The sequence below is a fragment of the Dermacentor andersoni genome, chromosome 10 (genome assembly GCF_023375885.2).
Source record: "Dermacentor andersoni chromosome 10, qqDerAnde1_hic_scaffold, whole genome shotgun sequence".
Classification (NCBI taxonomy): Eukaryota; Metazoa; Arthropoda; class Arachnida; order Ixodida; family Ixodidae; genus Dermacentor; species Dermacentor andersoni.
Window position 1 is genome coordinate 112,030,866 of NC_092823.1, and position 18,116 is coordinate 112,048,981.

Here is an 18,116-nt window from a genome sequence, read left to right on the forward strand (position 1 = left end):
TTAGTGCCATTGAGATCAGATCCAGATGGCAACACACATCCTATCACATCTCTGTGTTTGGTAGTCCACTCGACTACACTGTGCTATTCGCTCAGATATCAACATTTCACTGGCTCAGCAAGTGTCGACTTTCCGATTGAAGAAGACGTGCGCATTACCTTGAGTGTGCGGGCATAGACGAAATCGTATGGGCGTGGCAAGCGGTGTCCTTGCGATGCAAGTCGGCGAGACACATTTGCCTTCTCAAGTACAAAAAAACGCAATTATCGCAAAATGCTTTCATGGTGCCACATATTCAGACACCTACCTCAATGAATATGGCGCTCAGCGGCCAGGGCACTATAACACACAACTATTCCACTCTATTCTATTCCATTTATGTTATTAGCACTCCGTGATTGGTTGAAAATTTTTGGCCTACGCCCACTTTGTCTGACACCCACGACGCTCAAAGTATCGTGGCGTTAAAATGTTTTCTGGCCACCCACACTTTGCCTGTTCTTCACATGACGTCATGAAATCGCCAAAACCTCTTAACGTTGAAGGGAGGTGTTTGCACTAAAGACACACTATTATGCAAAACTAAACTGCATTTTTTTAATAGCCGGAGACTGTCCCCGCTCCAAAAAGAATAAGTGACGGTTACCCGCTATCTCCGGTGCTGGAAGACTCCAGGGAAAATGTTTTTTTTTTTTTTTGCTTATATGAAAAGTATTGCTTCCCAGTACAACATTGTTAATCGTTTTCGGCACGCAGACAAAATCGCTCTGCCAGCTCTTCTTCAGTGAAAATTCGTCTTGGCGGTATTTCTAATGCCCCACTGAACGCCGCCCCGATCGTTGACGAGCCACCGCAAGCTATGCAAGGGGAAGTGGCCCAATCGGAGACCTTCGCACAACACCCTTCTCCCGGTTATCTGCTATCAGCACGCTAGGTCTCACAACTTAAAACGCTCTCCCCCTCTGCAGACTCCTGCCCTCTGGTCAGCCAAATGGATAATGAAAACCTGTCCCGTAGGCAATGCTATTTGCATGTCAACCAAACAATAGTCGTCTTCTTTAAACGAAGGAGATCATTTGATTCGGCTGTTCAAGCAACGTTGGAGGTCACCGCCTGTGCTTGCGTAAGCGGTTACATATTTTTTCGTCAGGTGAGTGGAACAAAATCAGAATTAAATAGACTTACCTTATAAGGCCCCTGATCCCGTGCTGCACTGTCAGCATTCCATGTGGCCGAAACGGAATCACCCTGGGGTCCTGAGATTTGGGTGCAAGAAAAAGAAATCCACGTGGTCAAAACTAACTTAGGTTTCTAATCGTTTCTAATCGTTTCCTAGAGGCATATAAAATTTCGTGTTGAGCTCTTTCCATTGGCAAAACCACTAAACTGTCCATCTGACATTTTAATGTTTGGAGGATTTAAGAACAGTGCTCACACAAAGAGTTTAACAGGAACATGAGGAATTGAAGTTACCAGAAGTGATCGGAAACACAAGCCTAAGTCTGGGTTTGAAGCTAAGGTTTCCTTGTTTAACATACTTATGAGCCACAGGTGTTCATAGAAGAATGTTGACGAATGGTGCCTTGCAAGATATGACTATTATGTCCACAGTCGTTTCCTAAGCAGAACGGCAATTCTGCTATATCTATTATTTTATTTATTCTATTTATGTTCTTTCGTACTTTATTTCCAAACCTTTCAAGCTCAATGTGGCATCGAATAGGTTCTTAAAGCCCCTTTTACATATATGACGCCACATTCTAAAAGAACCTGTATTTTCTGCAGCGCAAGCGGAGTGCCACGCGGTCAGAGATCTCTCGAATTCAGCTGTCACGACTTCCCATGTTAAAAAAAAAAAAACACCAGTAGAGTCAATATGGCTAGCTTGAAGAATAACTGGCTAATCTGGTGCGCGAATCTCAGTTCTGTGTTGAGAATGGTTGATTTTCTCTCGACATGTCTGAGGAGGCACCACGCACTGGTCAACTGCGATTTTGTGAGGAATGTATAATGAATAATATATGCCTGCATTCAAGCATTCCTCCCAGCTTCAGTAAAGCAATTATGTGCGTGCTTTTGATGAACCATCAGCCACGGAATGTTTAGAACTTGACGCTACATATTTAGTGACAAAAACACATTGTTGTGTCTGCGGAAACACTGTGACCTATAATATACCATTATTTACAACTTACCCTGAAGCTTCGCAATGTTTACGGCAACGACAGAACAAGCAGCCTAGCAATTATGAAACTTTTGATCCCTCGCAAGTAAAATGGGAGGGACTCTTAAATTTGCCGTGGAATCGCCTCTTGCTTATCACCAGGCAAGAGTATCCGAGACCTAAAATTGCCCAAGTGCGCATGCTACGCATCACTCGTCATTCATTGGATCGATATTACTCACAGAACGCTGACCCTTCCCGATCTTCAGCTCTGCAAAGCCCATTCCGTAACTATCAAATAAAGGATAAAGCGAGGAACCCACTCATTTTTGTGGCCTAATTTTCTTGTGGTCCCTAGGGGCCGTTGTCGTCGACTCTGGTGTGATAAATGACAGCGTTGTAGTGTCCTCTAGCTGGTGCGAGCTGCCTGTATTCATACATTTCAGTCATGGGCATGCGTTGGTCACCCATATGTGAACATGCGTTCGACACCTACGTGGACGGGCCAATGAGAAAATTTATCATGAGTCAGCGCTACGAAGACCTTGCATTTTTATAAGCATTAGCATAGGCTGGCCCATTTTGCTTGATTACCATGACAGGGTGATTTATTAGGTCGTCAAAGCACCCGTCGACTAGCGGTTATTACACAATTCCACGTAGTCAGACACAACACCCAGAATAGAGTTTGAAGGTGTTTTTCATCACAATACAGGGCTTAGTTTCTTGGAAATGCCAGAAAACTAGAAATGAAGTGACAGACGTAATGATAGAAACCGGGTAAGACAGTTTTGCAGTAGAAGGAGGTCTCCAAGTCTCGGCTGTGCCACTAATTAAGTAGTTAGGGCATTTGACGTGGCAAAACAACAATCTGATTATGACGCACGCGGTAGTGGGGGACTCCATAATAATTTGGACCTCCTGGGGACTTTGAACGTGCACCTGAATCCAAGTACACGGGTGGCGCTAACCAGAAAAAACGAGCTCAAGTATTTCCTGGTGTGAGCCTTAGAGGAGACAAAATAACGAAGAATTGTACAATAGAGCAACAGCCTTAAAAAGTTCACCGACAATTACGATACATCCTAATGGGAAATATGAGCGCAGCTCTATAGGCGTTTGTACTTCGCCATATATTGGCTGGCGTAGACAATGTCTCGTGCGTCACGTTGCAAACGGAACGAAGTGTGACGTGACTGCCTCAATAATCGGGGGATCGCGAGAAGCAGCACATGTCGTCATGAGGTGACGTGTGAGCGTGATTCACAAGTTCCGCCCCAGACAGACATCCGCTCATGGAGCGTTTTGTTCCCATGTATTGTATCGGTGGCGTCATCGTTGAGCAGACGACGCGCGCTACTTTGTCGCCATGTCGTAGCTAGCGTCACCGCAGAGTCTGTCTTGGGAGGCACTACGCTTTTCTTCTCACGTTTTCGCCAAAACTCCTCCTCCGCTTTCCTCCTCACACTCTCTTAGCTATCGCTATCTTTCATCCTCGGCTGCGCTACACATTCGCTCTTTCATGCTTTTCTGTGCTTTTTCGTTCGGCTACGAGGGACGCCGATGTTCGCCGTAGGAACGGGCGCCCAAGGGCTGCGCCCTAAAATATACCAAATCAACAAACCCGGTTTATGTGGCCATTGCAAGTACGACATAGAAAGTAAGTTTCTCTATCGTTTCTTACAACAGTAAGCTCAACCAGCTGGTGCCCTTGCATTACTTAAAACAGCAATCAGAACAAGAAACATGGAGAGAAGACACAAGTATGCCAAGGCGTAGGAAGTGCAGATCTCTAAACCTTGCAAAGGCAAAAAAAATTGTTAGCGCAATCTGTGGGTGGGGGCACGACAAACTATACTCTTGCACCCTTTAACGAAGCAACCGCCTGGTGGCGAGGCATGTCAATGCGCATGTACGTCAGTTAGTAGTAGTGAGCGTGCCGTTGTGCCCAGTCCCAGCCATCATGCTGTCGGAAGAGCAATCAGCGCAGAATATTACGCAAGAACACCAGCATCTGTTTCAGCTGTTGTCACGTGCAACCATTCGCCACATGCTTCATCGGCTGAAACAGACACCTTTCTCCAAGTGAACAATCGCGGGTTGCAGGTGACAAAGTCTGAAACCGACACCGCTCTTCTAGAGTAATATTTTGCATTCATCGCGATCCGGACAGTCGACTGGTGAGAAGTCAGCGCAATGTCACGCACACTTACACGAAAGGACGCGCCTGCCCAGTGCCATGTCTCGGCACCAGGCGCTTGCTTCGTTAGATGGCTAAAGAATGCTGTCATGCACGCGCTCGCAGATCGTAGAATCTTTCGTGTCCGCGTGCACTCACGTCTTCATCTAGTAAGGATTTAGCTTGAGGCACGCAAATTTTAATTTACAGGGGATAATCGAAGGATGACCTAAGCACGTACCGACAGAATCATTGATTTAAAATGGCAAAAAGGGGTCACCTATTTTTTTCCACTATCTGAATACAGCCTAGACTACATATGGTAAAAAAAAGCTGAATTTTTATATTGATAGGGTTCACTTGCTGCACCCGTCCACAGCCGCGCAGAAAGACGGACCAGAGTCCTGAATTCGAACAAGAGGGTTTACTAGGGCAACTAGAGTGCCGCGCCGCCGGTCTGACAACAACCGCTGAGGGGTGCAGGCCTCGCCTTTTTTACGCGGATGTATGTCTCCGTGCGCATGCAACCATGACGCGCGCCGTAGAGGAAACTACAGGATAATTTTGGTCACCTGGGCTATCTTAATGTGCACCGAAAGGAAGTCACAAGAGCGTTCCCGCATTTCACCCCGATCGAAATGCGGCCGCTGTTGCCTGGGTTTGACCATTCACCCTCAGACTTAGCAGCACAACGTCAAAGGAACCATGTCACCACGGCGGGCAGCATATGTCGAAGGGATGGAGATTCCTTCGCCAAAATAGGCATGCATAGTTTCTCTTTTGTTTTGTTTTTCTCGTGTTTGCTTTCTTCTTTTCCAAGAACAGGAAAATTCCGTAGACATCAATTTCCGGTCTCCTCATAGTCAAGTAATTTCTCTGAATCATGATATATTGACAATGCTGAAAGGCGTGAAAGTTCGCCATTTAGACGTCTAACGATACGCCCACATTCTTTATTGTGCGCGCGACAACGTTTTATACTGATGTTTTCTTTCCCAGTTCTCGAACTCACGGCTTACAAACCATGGTAGGACTGTCTTCACCGAAACGATGGCATTGCTGCGACTTGCAGCGACTGTGCGCCAACAAAGAAATGACTGACAGCTACATCAGTTCCTAGGCCACCCCAGGGGCACTTGAAAGACTCCGGACAGGCGCTCAAGACAAAATAGGTATTTCGCAATGGATTTCTTTCTTTCTCCATAACTTGCAGGACAAATATATGGTTCAAACAACGTCTGCCCTTGAAACACATGCCGAGCAGAGCCTTGTCACTTGAAGATTCACTAGGCGCAAGCGCGAAAGAAAACAGGAGTTTCAACCTTCTTTTTTTCTTTATTGCTGTTGCTGTGTAGCCATTTTAGGCCAACGTAGAGATGTTTCACGTACCACATAGACGCATAAGGGCGCATTGAGGAGAAGAAAGCAGGCGGTACATGACGGTTCATGCAGACGTACTAGACGTTCACAGCTGCATCCAGACGGTGTCTATTGTTCGTCTCTCTTCGCTGTTCTTCCTACAGAGTCACATGGGTCAACCGCATGAATGGTCCGATTCTTCCAAACCGGCCTTCTACGCGTGAGTGACTCGTGGGTATTGTCCGATTAGCTTGTGCAGTATCCACGTCAAGCCTAACCGAACGCGGCTTCGTGCAAAAGAGGAGAAAGATGTCTTGTTGAACGACAATAGCATGAACGGATTCAACGTTCTGTGCTTGATATTACCAATGACTGCCTGTCCCTTTTTTTGAAATGAAGCTTGTGGCACAGCGAACGTTTTTTAGAGCGTCAAACAGAGCGGCACTAATTTTGTTTGTCGGCGTTGTCACTTCAAATGCAAAACTTACAGGTAGGTGAAGTAATCAAGGTGTTGATATATTGTTTTTTTTTTGAGCCTTTAGGAATTACGAATTTAAACAAATGAAAATAAAACCATGCGGTTAAATTACAGACCTAATGAGGCAAAGCGCTGAGCAGGACCTGTGGGCTAATTGCCCTGGTTGCCCGCTTCAAGAACGTTTCTCTGCGCAGTTTTAGGGCACGTCGAGTAATCGAGACAGTGGAGCGTTTTACCGCGCCCTCTGTCAGTGTCCCTCCAAGTGAGCAGAACTGCTTTGAGACGGTTAACCTCTCAGACACTATTACAGTACATCGCGTGCAGCCCGCAAGCTTCTGGGTAGTCACTCTCGCCGTGATGTATCAAGTGTAGTACGTTCTCCTTCTTCAGGTGCACCTCAAGCTGGTAGAATCTGCAGCGATGCTTCTTATGCGCACGTTGCTGCAAAAAAAAAAAAACTTGGCAAAATTAAGCATATCGGGAAGCGCCGGCTGTGTTTACTGAAGAGTGGGGCCGCGCTTCGTTGCAATAGGGGAATAGTGAGTTTTGACATGACGAAAGTGCGTGCCCTACAGCGTGAAAGGTTTCTTCACTGAATCTTCTTGGTGGGGATATTCGTTATTTCAAGAACAATGGTCTCATTAAGGTGGCAGCGCTCAACGAGCGAAAAACGTGAAAGGAAATGTGCAGCTCAAGCTTGAACGTTTCTCTGCAAACTAAGTTAGCGCAATGCGAAAAGACAGAACAAGAAGCCCTTTTCGGCAGGCTAATTAGTTCATGCTGAAGTGTACTGCGCGAAAGGTAGACCGCAAGTGGGAAAAAAATCTAGAAACAAGAAAGGAAAGAGGAAAACAAAAGTTTCCTGCTCTTTCATTTCATGTGTCTCCTCTTTCCGCATCTTGCGGTGTACATTTCGCGCAGTGCATTATGTAATTTAGATAGAATGAATAGCTACAGAGACTACCAGCACCGGCCCTGACTTTCACCTGCTCGGAATTCAGTGCCGGTATTCGTGTTTTTCCGTTTGTACATGTCATGTCCATTCGCGTGGCACCAACTCAGTTTTTGAGAACAGTTTAACAATTATCTCATGAACGAACCATGTGAGAGGAAACGATCTCGAAACGTCTTCGTCATCACATAAACCACCTTGCTCAAAAGCGCTCACATCTTGTTTATTTGTTGAAGCAATGAGCAGATTTCAACAAAAAAAAAATATTCTATTTTCGGTGAAGGATTCCTTGGGATTCCTTGGGGTGGCCTAAAGGCCAGAAACAGAAATCATTACCTTTTGACCTGCGTCCCGGGCGGCGCATTAGGTGCGCATTAGGTGCTCAAAACGTGCGCACTTTTGTGCATCTGCGCATAAAACAGCAGTTTCTTAATAAAGTAACCGGAACGCCAACGCATTTCTTCGCACACTTTAAAAATTAATATCAGGGAACTGATGTTGTCCAGAGAATTCGCTTTAATTGGACACACCGTCGGAATTCAGTGGCTATAATTTGCAGATAGAAATATGTGGCATAAAGTAATTGATTAAAAGGGCTAATTGGCGTAATTACGATAATTATTGAACTGGACATTTTGATTTCTCGTAGGAGTAATGGCCGCCTGATGGAGTAATTTAGCCCAAGGGTTAGAACTGTGCTATCTGACAGAGGCTACTTTTAAGAAAATTTTGTGCAGCTAAAAAAAAACATCCCGTATATTTTGACCTGCCACACACATAATCACATGCACACGCAAACAAACAACAATGGTAGCATTGTTTGTGTGTGCGTGCGGGTATGCTTATGTCCACTTTCTTTTCGCTCCCGTCGAAATACTGCATCACCGGCAAGCAATCACATTGAAATGTGACACGCCACTGCTGCTTAGTGGCTTTAGCTTGCGCTGCTAAGCAAAAGATCGCAGGATCAAATGCCAGACGCGGCGGCGGCATATGTATGGGCTGAAATGCAAGAACGCTACTCGTGCACCCAAGCATTGGGTGCAAGCTAAAGAGCCACAAATGGTCGAAATTAATGAGAAGTCCCTCACTAGAGCGTGCCTCAAAACAAGATTATGGTTATCGCATGTAAAACCCCCGAATTTAATTTAACATTGAAATGCCGCAGTAAGCAGCGCGGAAAAACTTCATGGCCAGTGCCGATGATAGGTGAGCGTCAAGGCGTCCTGAAACGCTTCTCTAACTATAGAATGGCCTCACTATTTAACGATGGCGTCTCACCAATCTCATGCTGCATTTTTTTTAATTCATCAACTATAAGTGGACTTATCACACGGATAGCCGGTTTTCTCTCTCTGATTTGCCTCTTCTACCGAGCTGCGACCTACACAGCGGAGAAGCCAAGAGCGCGAAGCCCCGGCCAAAAAACGTTGACTGTCGCGGCGGCGGAAGGGCTCACCCCGTGGCAGCCGCGGTAGACTAGGATGCGCAGCACGCCGCTGCCATTTCGATAGCATGCGCAGCCGACACAGCTACGCGTAGTGTTAATAAGGAAATGATTTTTGTCCTACTGAAATTACAAACATATATAATTCTAATTTATTAAACTGAAAATTGGCAATTATGTCTTTCAGACAATGCTCTCGTTATCACGAAATCAGGCAATAGCGTTGGCGGAGAAGTTGCTTTTTGATGAAGCTGCATGGCTGCATTACGGAAGCAATAACAAGTGATTTTTCACTCTTTTCCACACAATACTGCTGTCCTTGCTGCATATAGTGCCGTAATATTTGAGCCACACTTTCATAGCCACCTGTATATACGATAGTTCGGCAACATTTTCTTAAAATATTCGAAAAGTGCTGCAGGGCTCCTTCAAGGAATATTCTTTAGGCACTTCAAAGCAAAGTACGCACATTCCCTGTTTCGACACACTTTCTTTCAGGTCACCATTCCGCGTGTGGCACTCTAGAGGTCCCTGCCCCGAACGGTATACCTCGCGTGGATCAATTTTGCAAGCCATGGCTGGCCAGCCTTCCAGAGGTATACAAACAACGCTTCTGCTTGTGCAAGATGGGCTACGTACGCAACGCTTGGGGACAATGCATCAGGATAGAAGAGTGCTATGACTGCCTTTTCGCCGCCAACATGGATTTCAACCATTGTTCCTCGGCATGTCCCCACATCTGCGGCTGGTTAGCACCTGTGGCCTGTACCCAGCAGTGCCTAAAAGGTTGCGCATGCGCACCAGGATTTCTCAGGTGAGCCTGCCCGTCTTGAGGGCCGCTATTACGTAAAGCTATTCCAGACTTTCCTATTCTAATTCTGCAATTAGCCCTCCGCTATAGCACAACATATTTTCGGGCCATCACCTATTCATCTGGCTGTCAAGCGACGTATATGCGATGATATGTATATACTGATTATGCATGATTTGACCAAACGAAAGAAAAAAATACCATTTTTTCATCTGGCGCCTTCGCTATTAGCTCTCTCCTATTGGTCAAACGTTTTCGGCATGCACCCTCTTCGCGTATCTGTCACTCGACGTCATGAAACCGCGAAAGCTCAGCGTGTCAAAGTGACGCGTACGCGTTAACGACGCATTATTATACCGAACGTAACTGACTTATTTTTTGAATAGCCTGGCACTGGCCCCTTCCGAAAGGAATAGAAAATGGCTGCCTGCCCACCACTCTGGCACTGGCAACTCGAAGCTGCCTGGAAACAGATTTATTTGCACACACTAAACATATTAGCCTGGAAGTATACAGTTATCGAACGTTTTCGGCACATGAACGACATCTCTGTTCCAAATATTCTTTGCTGAGGATGCGTTTGAGGGGCACTTTTAACGTTCCGTTGCACGCGATGACGATTTTAGACCAGCCACCGCCATTTAAGTAAGGCGAAGCGGACCAGTCTTACACCCCGCCTCAACCCTCCTCATCCGGTTATCTGCTTTCACCATGCTGGCTCGGGCCCATCGAAACCGTCTGCACTTGAGAGCGCCCCTCGCCTTGTGTCAGCCAATTAGACAAGAAAAACTGCTAAATGTAAGCAATGCTGTTCGCGTTGTAAGCAAAAGAAATTGACCCTTGTTTTTTTTCAAATAGCGCTGGGGGCTAGCGCCCGGTCCTTGCATCTGTGTTTACATAAGTGAGACATCAGGAGCTTGGAATAAAACAGAATGAAATAGTTTTACGTTATAGAGCCCAGAACAGACTCATTGTGCTGAAGCTTTCCGCAGTAACAACAGCGCGAGAAGTGAGCTTAACGAGCGGTGAAAGCGAAGGGGCAGGCAAGACATGTGCAATCACCGCGACACTTCCGGCTGATTACCTCGAGGCAAGAGTGTCCTGGATAATAATGCGTCGAAGCTAGCGTGATTCGCATGACTGGGCATGTTTGCCACCGAGATCAGTAGCGTAAGCGTTCACAAACTTAGGCTCTGCGAACCTGTGCACATAGCTCTCAGACAGGCAATGTAGCGTGGGTCATCGCCCCTCGAAACAGGAAAGCACTTCGATTTGACTGCACTTTCTGAAACGGATCTCTAGAGTAGCCTCTTCATTTATTACAGCGAAGCTGTTTATGGCCACGATGGCATTTACATTTCATGTTTCTGCGTCATCAATAAAAACATTCACTCGCCATCCCGGCTCTGCGAAAGTGGCTGTCCAACGAAGCTCTGGCAACACTATCACTTGCTAAGGTAGATACACAATGCTTAATTTATGGTTGAGAAGCTTCGTTTGACCTTGTTTTGTTCTGGGTGATTTCAATAGACAATTTCAATGAATGTATGCACCGTTCGCTTCACTTTGGTGAGCGCTTGTAGCCTCTGCCTTACGTGGGTATCAGCCATTGCATCTTTTGCTTGCTTACGAGGGTATCAGCCATTGCTTATGGGGGTCTCAGCCATTGCTGATGATGATGCTTGCTTTCAGCTTGTTCTTTATTGAAATGTGCGTTGTTATGTACGTTGTGTGCGGGGTTTTGTTGAATGTATCCTCTATTCGCTTCGCTAGTGCTTGTAACCTCTGCATTACGAGGGGGAGGAACCATTGCATTTTTGCTTGCTTAGGGGATATGGGCCATTGCTGCTGATGATGATTTCTGCTCACGGCTGGACACAAAAAATTCCAACAACCGAGAGGCTAACAGCATCCCTGAAGAAGGTGTGCGTGGGCGAATCCCGGAAATTGTGCAATACCGGGCAGACCCGCGGCGGAAGTGAAGCAGGCTTGAAACACTCCGCCAATAATAATAATAATAATATTAATAATAATAATAATTGAAATAAATAAACTAAGATGCAGTGCTTGATGACGATGGAATCGTTCGTGAACAGCCCATAGGCTCACGAGCAGAAGGCGTTGCCATATATGCAAAGGGCAAAATGTATGTAAAACAATGCAACCCTTGACTCGCAAGAGGACAATGCCACCTACTGTGGCGATGTCTGTCCGTACAAACAAAAGACGGAATTTTCATACCCACTGTTTACATATCTTCAGACACGCCAAAGTGCGATATCGAGAAGTTGAGGGCCACGGTGTTTGCGTGGTTCAGCCGTGATGACTGCACCCAGTGATCATCGTTGGAGACTTCGATGGGTACATTTCAAAACCAGACAAGAAATCGTTGACTCAGTTTGTGCTACAAGAGCTCGGTTTGAAGTGCCGTACCAATCAAATTCACTCAACTGCCCAATAACGGTAGAGTACAGATTTAACTTTGGCAAGAATCTGTCTAATGTTGTAACCCAACCAATCAATGTATATCATGGTAATCACAATTATCTCGTCGCTAGCATCACAATATGATGAAAACCAATAACTGTACCCTTGTATAACCATGTGTGATATGCTACAGCCTCGCTGATCATCCACTTTCAGAGGGTGGAATGGCTCCTGAATTTTTAAAATTTTTTGCTTACCAAGGTAATTAAGAGTCAGCTTCTCCAACTTGTCACTTGAGCTCAGCCCAGAATGCCTTCTACCAATGCGTAGTGCCGCGATATGTTCGAAGCTTTATTTTAAGATCATCAGTGAACGGGCCCTGGCCCGCGGTTTCAAGTCCGAGCCTGGCCTGAGGTAATCAGTCCGGGGACCGGCCTGGGCCCCTCAAAGATTTATTTAACCGGACCAGCTCGCGTTTCAGGCAGGCACGACCCCGTGCATTGTGCCAGTGGGCCTCCGCACTGTTCACGTTCGCCTTCGTCACGCCAAGAGAAAAATCTTTTATCTGAGCTTGGCATAAAACAAGATAAACATTTTCACATTCCTGCGTGTGCTTTAGAATGGATGGGTCTTCCTCTTTTTTTTTTCTGTTTTACATACCCGTCCTGGTTACTTAGTGGCTATAGTGTTTCGGCTGCTACGCACGAGGTCGCGGGATTGAATTTCGGCCATGGCGGCCACATTTAATGGGGTCGAAATGCGAAGACAACCGTGTAGTTATATGTACGTGCAAGTTAAAGGACCCCAGGTAGTCCAAATTTCCGGAGTAGCCCTTTACTGCGTGCCTTACAATTAGATCGTCGTTTTGGCAAGTAAAACCCCTTAATTTCATGATTTTTCCCGGTTTTATGAGACTTCTACCTTTTGGATTCCACAGAACATGTTTGCTTATCACTGTCCCACTATTTTACTTATTCCTGCAGAAAACCTTCCCCCGCTGTCCAATGCGTTAAGCATGGTTAGTGGGCAACTTGGCCTGAAATGCATGCCATCCGATAGCTAACGGAAATTTCAGAACTAGTGTGCTACATCATGTGGGTCTTAATTGGAACATCATTAGGATGTCTTAGGAAGCGTGTCAAGGCACGTGACATTTTAGAACTTTTGACTTTTATTCAACAGGGGGAATTGTCCTGCACGCTTAACAAAAGTTTCAAATAATCATAACCATTGTAGGCACTTACAAACAGCCCTGTCTCATGACGTGTTATTTTAGCAGCTGCTCGCACCGTGTGGCGTTTCTGATATGTTATTGATTTTTCTACCTCTCTCGCTGTCTCTCTCTCCCAGCCCCTTACACTGTTGAAAGAGGCTGAAATGAAAAAAAAAATATCTTCCTACGTGATGCACTTTCATGACTCCACGAATCCTATATGTACCCTGGAGTGTTGAGGCATGTGAGACGCGTTTAAAGTCAGTGACAATTACTCAAGAGCAGCTGAAGAATTATAAGGTCACTAATTTCGTGAAAATAATACTACCCTGGACAAGCAACGCAACCCAGTTGCCGTACCCACAATCGTTTTATGATAATAGGATTTCGCAATACTATCAAAATTATTTTGTCGTCTCCAATGTAACACGTGCCCAATTATCACCGCGCCTAAAGCAACGCAAATGAGATTCTCAGGGCAGGTGATAGTTTCGCCATGAGCTTTCCGTGTAAATTATGTTTTCTCATTGTTTATCACTGTGTGGACTATCGTTCGAAGGCGCAATGTAGAAAAAGCATCCACTTGAGTGCAGTTACCAGTAGAAGTGCACTACATTTTCTGAGAATCACATACGCACACACACAAACACTATTAAGCCATTTTGATAACCTTGGCAACTTTGCTAACACTGAAAAATATAGAAACACTACGATAACAATATTCACTAAGTAAATTTTCTTATACTTCTGCAACACTTTGCTTTGTTCATACTGAATACTGCATCATAGTGACACACAGAATCTATAGTTGAACATTCTCTTTCCCAATGACTTATTTTAATTCGCTATTTTCGTGTACCAATTTTTTCAGGGCTTTCCCTAAGGGACCGTGCGTAGACGCGGCTCTGTGTCCACGTAGATGTCCTGGAGTTCATCAGATTTTCACAACATGCTCTCCGCTATGTCCACGGACTTGCCGTAATCCTCACCCAAGATGGTGTCCGCCAGTCTGCGGCGGTCCACGCTGCATCTGCGAGCCCGGCTACGTCGCGTTAACGATGCATCCGCTCACCTGCATCCATCAAGATGAGTGCCACGATCGCTACCTAACATGCCCGCGGCCCCACCAAGAGTACACGTTTTGCAAGTCCCAATGTCCTGTCACGTGTACTGACGACGGGCCACGTTCCTGCGCTAGCCAATGCGCAGGACGAGGCTGCGTCTGCAGGGAAGGCTACGTTCAATTAGAGGCGGATCCTCTGGTATGCGTTCGACCCCAGGAATGCCCGCCCAAGTCAATGTGCACCGGTCGAGGCCAGATCTACACGACCTGCATGTCCCGCTGCCCTGACACTTGCTCAGACACAATGCCTCGACACTGCACTTCTGACTGCGCAGGGCAAGGATGCGTTTGTGACAAAGGGTTCGTCCAGTTACAAGCGGAGCCGCTCATATGTGTTCGCAGGAAGGAATGTCCCGCAAAGCCAGAGGAGTGTCCGGGTGCAAACCAGGTTTTCACCCGCTGCAAACCCCGCTGCCCGGCCACTTGCTCCATCAGCGGACCTCAACCGTGCGCTGCCGACTGCGCGGGTCAAGGATGTGTGTGCAAGGATGGTTACGTGCAGCTGCAAGATACGCCGCTGATCTGCGTTCGACGGGAAAATTGCCCGGTCATGCCGAAGGTGTGCCCGGCTCCCAACCAGCAGTACACGTCTTGTAAATCCCGCTGCCCTGTCACTTGCGCAAACAAGGCCCTTAGCACGTGCACACACGAATGTGCAGGACAAGGCTGTGTCTGTAAGCCTGGGTACGTGCAGCTACGGGATGAACCGCTGATTTGCGTGCCGCCTGATAAGTGTCCTGCCTTGCCGGAGCGTTGCAAAGGCCCTAACCAGGAGTACTCGGAATGCGTGAGTTTGTGCCCGCCGACTTGCTGGGAGAGGAATCCTCGCCCGTGCGCGGCCGTATGCGCGGGCCAGGGTTGCGTTTGCAAGGCGGGGTACTTTATTTTGAAGGAGAATCCTTTGATATGCGTCGATCCGCAACAGTGCTATTACGAGGGAAATAGGAGCCTGCCGCAGCCTTCACCGTTTGGGATGGTCACTTCAGCTTCAAGTTAATGCTGACGCCATCACGCAGCGCGGTGATTAAAGGGAAACCATGTCAAGACTGGTGGCAAAAAAACATAGGTTGCATGAAGATGTTTCCGAAGCACAAACATTTCAGCTGTTGATAATCATTCAGTGGTGCACTTGTTGCTTTAGGTGCGGTTTTCACAGTTTCATACTTTGCTTGCAGAACCCTAACAAGCCTTCGGAAATAAATCGAAAACGCTTGCAGGGTGACACGTGTGTCCTTTTTGAAAATCTAGCTTTACAATCGCAACAAGAGAACACGTGAAATCAGCTTACAATTAATTAAACCGCGCGAATTTCTTTTAACGTAGCACGTCTGACTGTGCTTGAGGTAAGGGATATAATATTGCAATTTAATTTACGATCGACGTGGTTTTCATATAATTTCTATGCAAAAAGTGAGTGGCATCTTTTATGAAATTTGTGAGCGTATCACTTGCGTTCGTTTTGAGTTTGGGCTCATTTGTCCTGGTCTATTCTTAGGTTACGTGAGAGGATCTTCTGTGAACCTTTACACAATGCTTATGCGCAGAATGTTCCCTTTTGTGTGTGTTACGTTAACATAATCGGGAAACCCATGGACTAGATCTTCAATGGATGGAAAGCATTCAAGTGCGTGCGGTGTATAAATGCATTGAAGTTCACTTGTAGGTAAGTTGTATAGACGAAAAAAAAACAAGTTTTTGACGAAGTAGAGAGTGGTACTCTTGACTGGACCTTACGATTTGCACTTATTCTGTCACAACTGGTGCTGTTCGATACTTCAACGTGTACAGAAGTGTGGGCCTAATATACTAAAAAGTTACACGCTCCTCGTGAGGTTAATCGACGTCATACCATCATGACTATTGCTGCAAGGACCAGTCATGGACAGCGCTTAGATGGATAGATGGATGCATGGATGAATGGATGCAAAACTTTAATGAAGGTCCTGAGGTACGCGACTCAGCGCGCTGCGGGCCGCTCCCACGTTGGGACAGTCAGGCCATGCCCGACCGTCGCATCGTGGGCCCTCTGGACAGACCATAGTTGCGCCCCGGCATCGGGGCTCTTGATAGCGGAGAGCCACTTGTCCTCATTGATTTGTTCTGTGCCTCGTAACGAGGGGCAACGCCAGAGCATATGGTCTAGGCTAGCGATGTCATTGCAGTGCCTGCAAGAACCAGTGGCATAGGTGTCGGGAAAAAGCTTGTGGAATAAAGCTGGGCTGGGATACGAGCCTGTTTGCAATAATCTGAGGGTCAATGCCTGCGCTCTATTTAACTTCTTGTGTGGAAGGGGAAAGTCTCTCCTGCCGAGAAAAAGTGCTGCGCAATTTCATTGTATGTGGTCGGTTGATCTCTGTTCTCCACCACTGCGGGCCGGCGTTGGAGTTCTCCATGGTCGCGGAAAGCGAGACCTCGCGCCTTGGAGTGGGCCAGCTCGTTGAGGTTTACGGGGCCTCCCATGATGGATGTTATGTGAGCGGGGAGCCACGTGAGGGTGTGGGTGGCGATGCTTTTGCCGTCGAGGATGCGACGGGCTTCCTTACACACAGCGCCAACGCTGAAGGCGCCAATGGCTGCCCTCCTGGACGACAAAGATGCCCATATCTTCAGAGTTTAGATAAGATAATTTTTGTATAGTCGGTACACTAAAAATAAACCTGGCATAGTTGAATAGTTGAAGTGAAATATGCGTGTGTGTATGTAAATTATATATATGTTCTGTTTGTTAAATTTGTCTTCCATCATGCAAAAGTCTGTCTCACGTAAGATCAGCTTCCAGAGCGCTATTTTATATCCTTGCCAAAGCGCTTAAACGCTAGCTTCCTGCACAGGCCTTGGGAGATTAGTAAAGTGCTTTCTGCATTACCACCATGGCTGTAGTGATACGAACGCCTCGTAGGTAAAACATTGCAAGACTCGAAATATCTGCGAATTATAAATTCCGTACTAATTTTCATTGTGCTGACTGATAAAGTCAGCATGCTGCTTGCCTAATGTAAAGCGCCCAGAGCTTGACAAACCGTACAAGATTGACAATCACGCTGTTGTCTGCAAATCTTTATTCTGACATACCTTCTCTCATTCGTACTGTACGCCCAGGCTGCGACAATGTCAGTTTCACTGTGCTACCATTCTTTTGCCTAGTCTCACAGCTATATTGAAATCCACGTTCTAAGTTCCAACGAATATTTTGAGAAAGGCTGGCTCCGACTCCCCTTTTTCAGACATATAAGAAACGTATAGTCATCGAATAACAGTTCTACATATGTCGTAGAGAAAGCAACATTTGACACACTGTCGAAGCTGAGTTTGAATGTAGGGCCTCTGCCTTATTTCAAAAGCCACGAATTGATAAATTAAGCATTCTCAAAAACGAACTCTGCATCTTGTTAATAATGCAAGAAAATTATTCTGCAACTTCTGCAAGCCACATTGGTTACGTTCCGTAAAGCGGTTAAATTATGGGCAGAATCCAGAAGAATAAAAGGTATACGAACAAAGGCAAGCTGCTTTCACAGACTGGCTATGTGCCCATGTTCATCCACCTTATATCCCACAGTGTGTATTTATCTGTCGGCCCCCATCTTGATTTTGGTATAATTTACAGCGGTGTATATTACGTAAATTTTCTACGCTTTGGATGATCCGAAATATTCAGCTTAGAAATTGCGAGGTGTCCTATGCTTTCCCTAGATTCACAGTCTGTGTGCTTCCCATGATTGTAACAAGCGGAACCCCAGCACTTGGCTCCATATAGTTTTCACGCTCATTGCATATCGAAGGCGTCCATTTGGGCAGATTTCACGTGATAAGATGATATTGATACAGACATTTACTGGTCAGTTGCGTGCTTCACAACTATACCTTGTAATTGATTCATTCAGTGGAAAGGATGTTCAGCACCCTCCGCGATGGCGCTGAATGACGTCGGCTTACATTTCCAGGGTTGTGTATAGCGCAAAT

General features: G+C 46.2%; 1 protein-coding gene across 1 annotated transcript; it reads left to right on the plus strand.

Moving 5' to 3' along the window:
- Nucleotides 1–5,671: 5,671 nt before the first annotated feature.
- On the plus strand, nt 5,672–15,461 carry LOC140213590 (zonadhesin-like). Its single transcript, XM_072284826.1, has 3 exons — nt 5,672–6,192; nt 9,078–9,393; nt 13,902–15,461. Exons 1-3 carry the CDS (start codon nt 6,096–6,098, stop codon nt 15,148–15,150), a joined length of 1,662 nt encoding a protein of 553 aa, XP_072140927.1. The 5' UTR covers nt 5,672–6,095; the 3' UTR covers nt 15,151–15,461.
- The last annotated feature ends 2,655 nt before the right edge of the window (nt 15,462–18,116 follow it).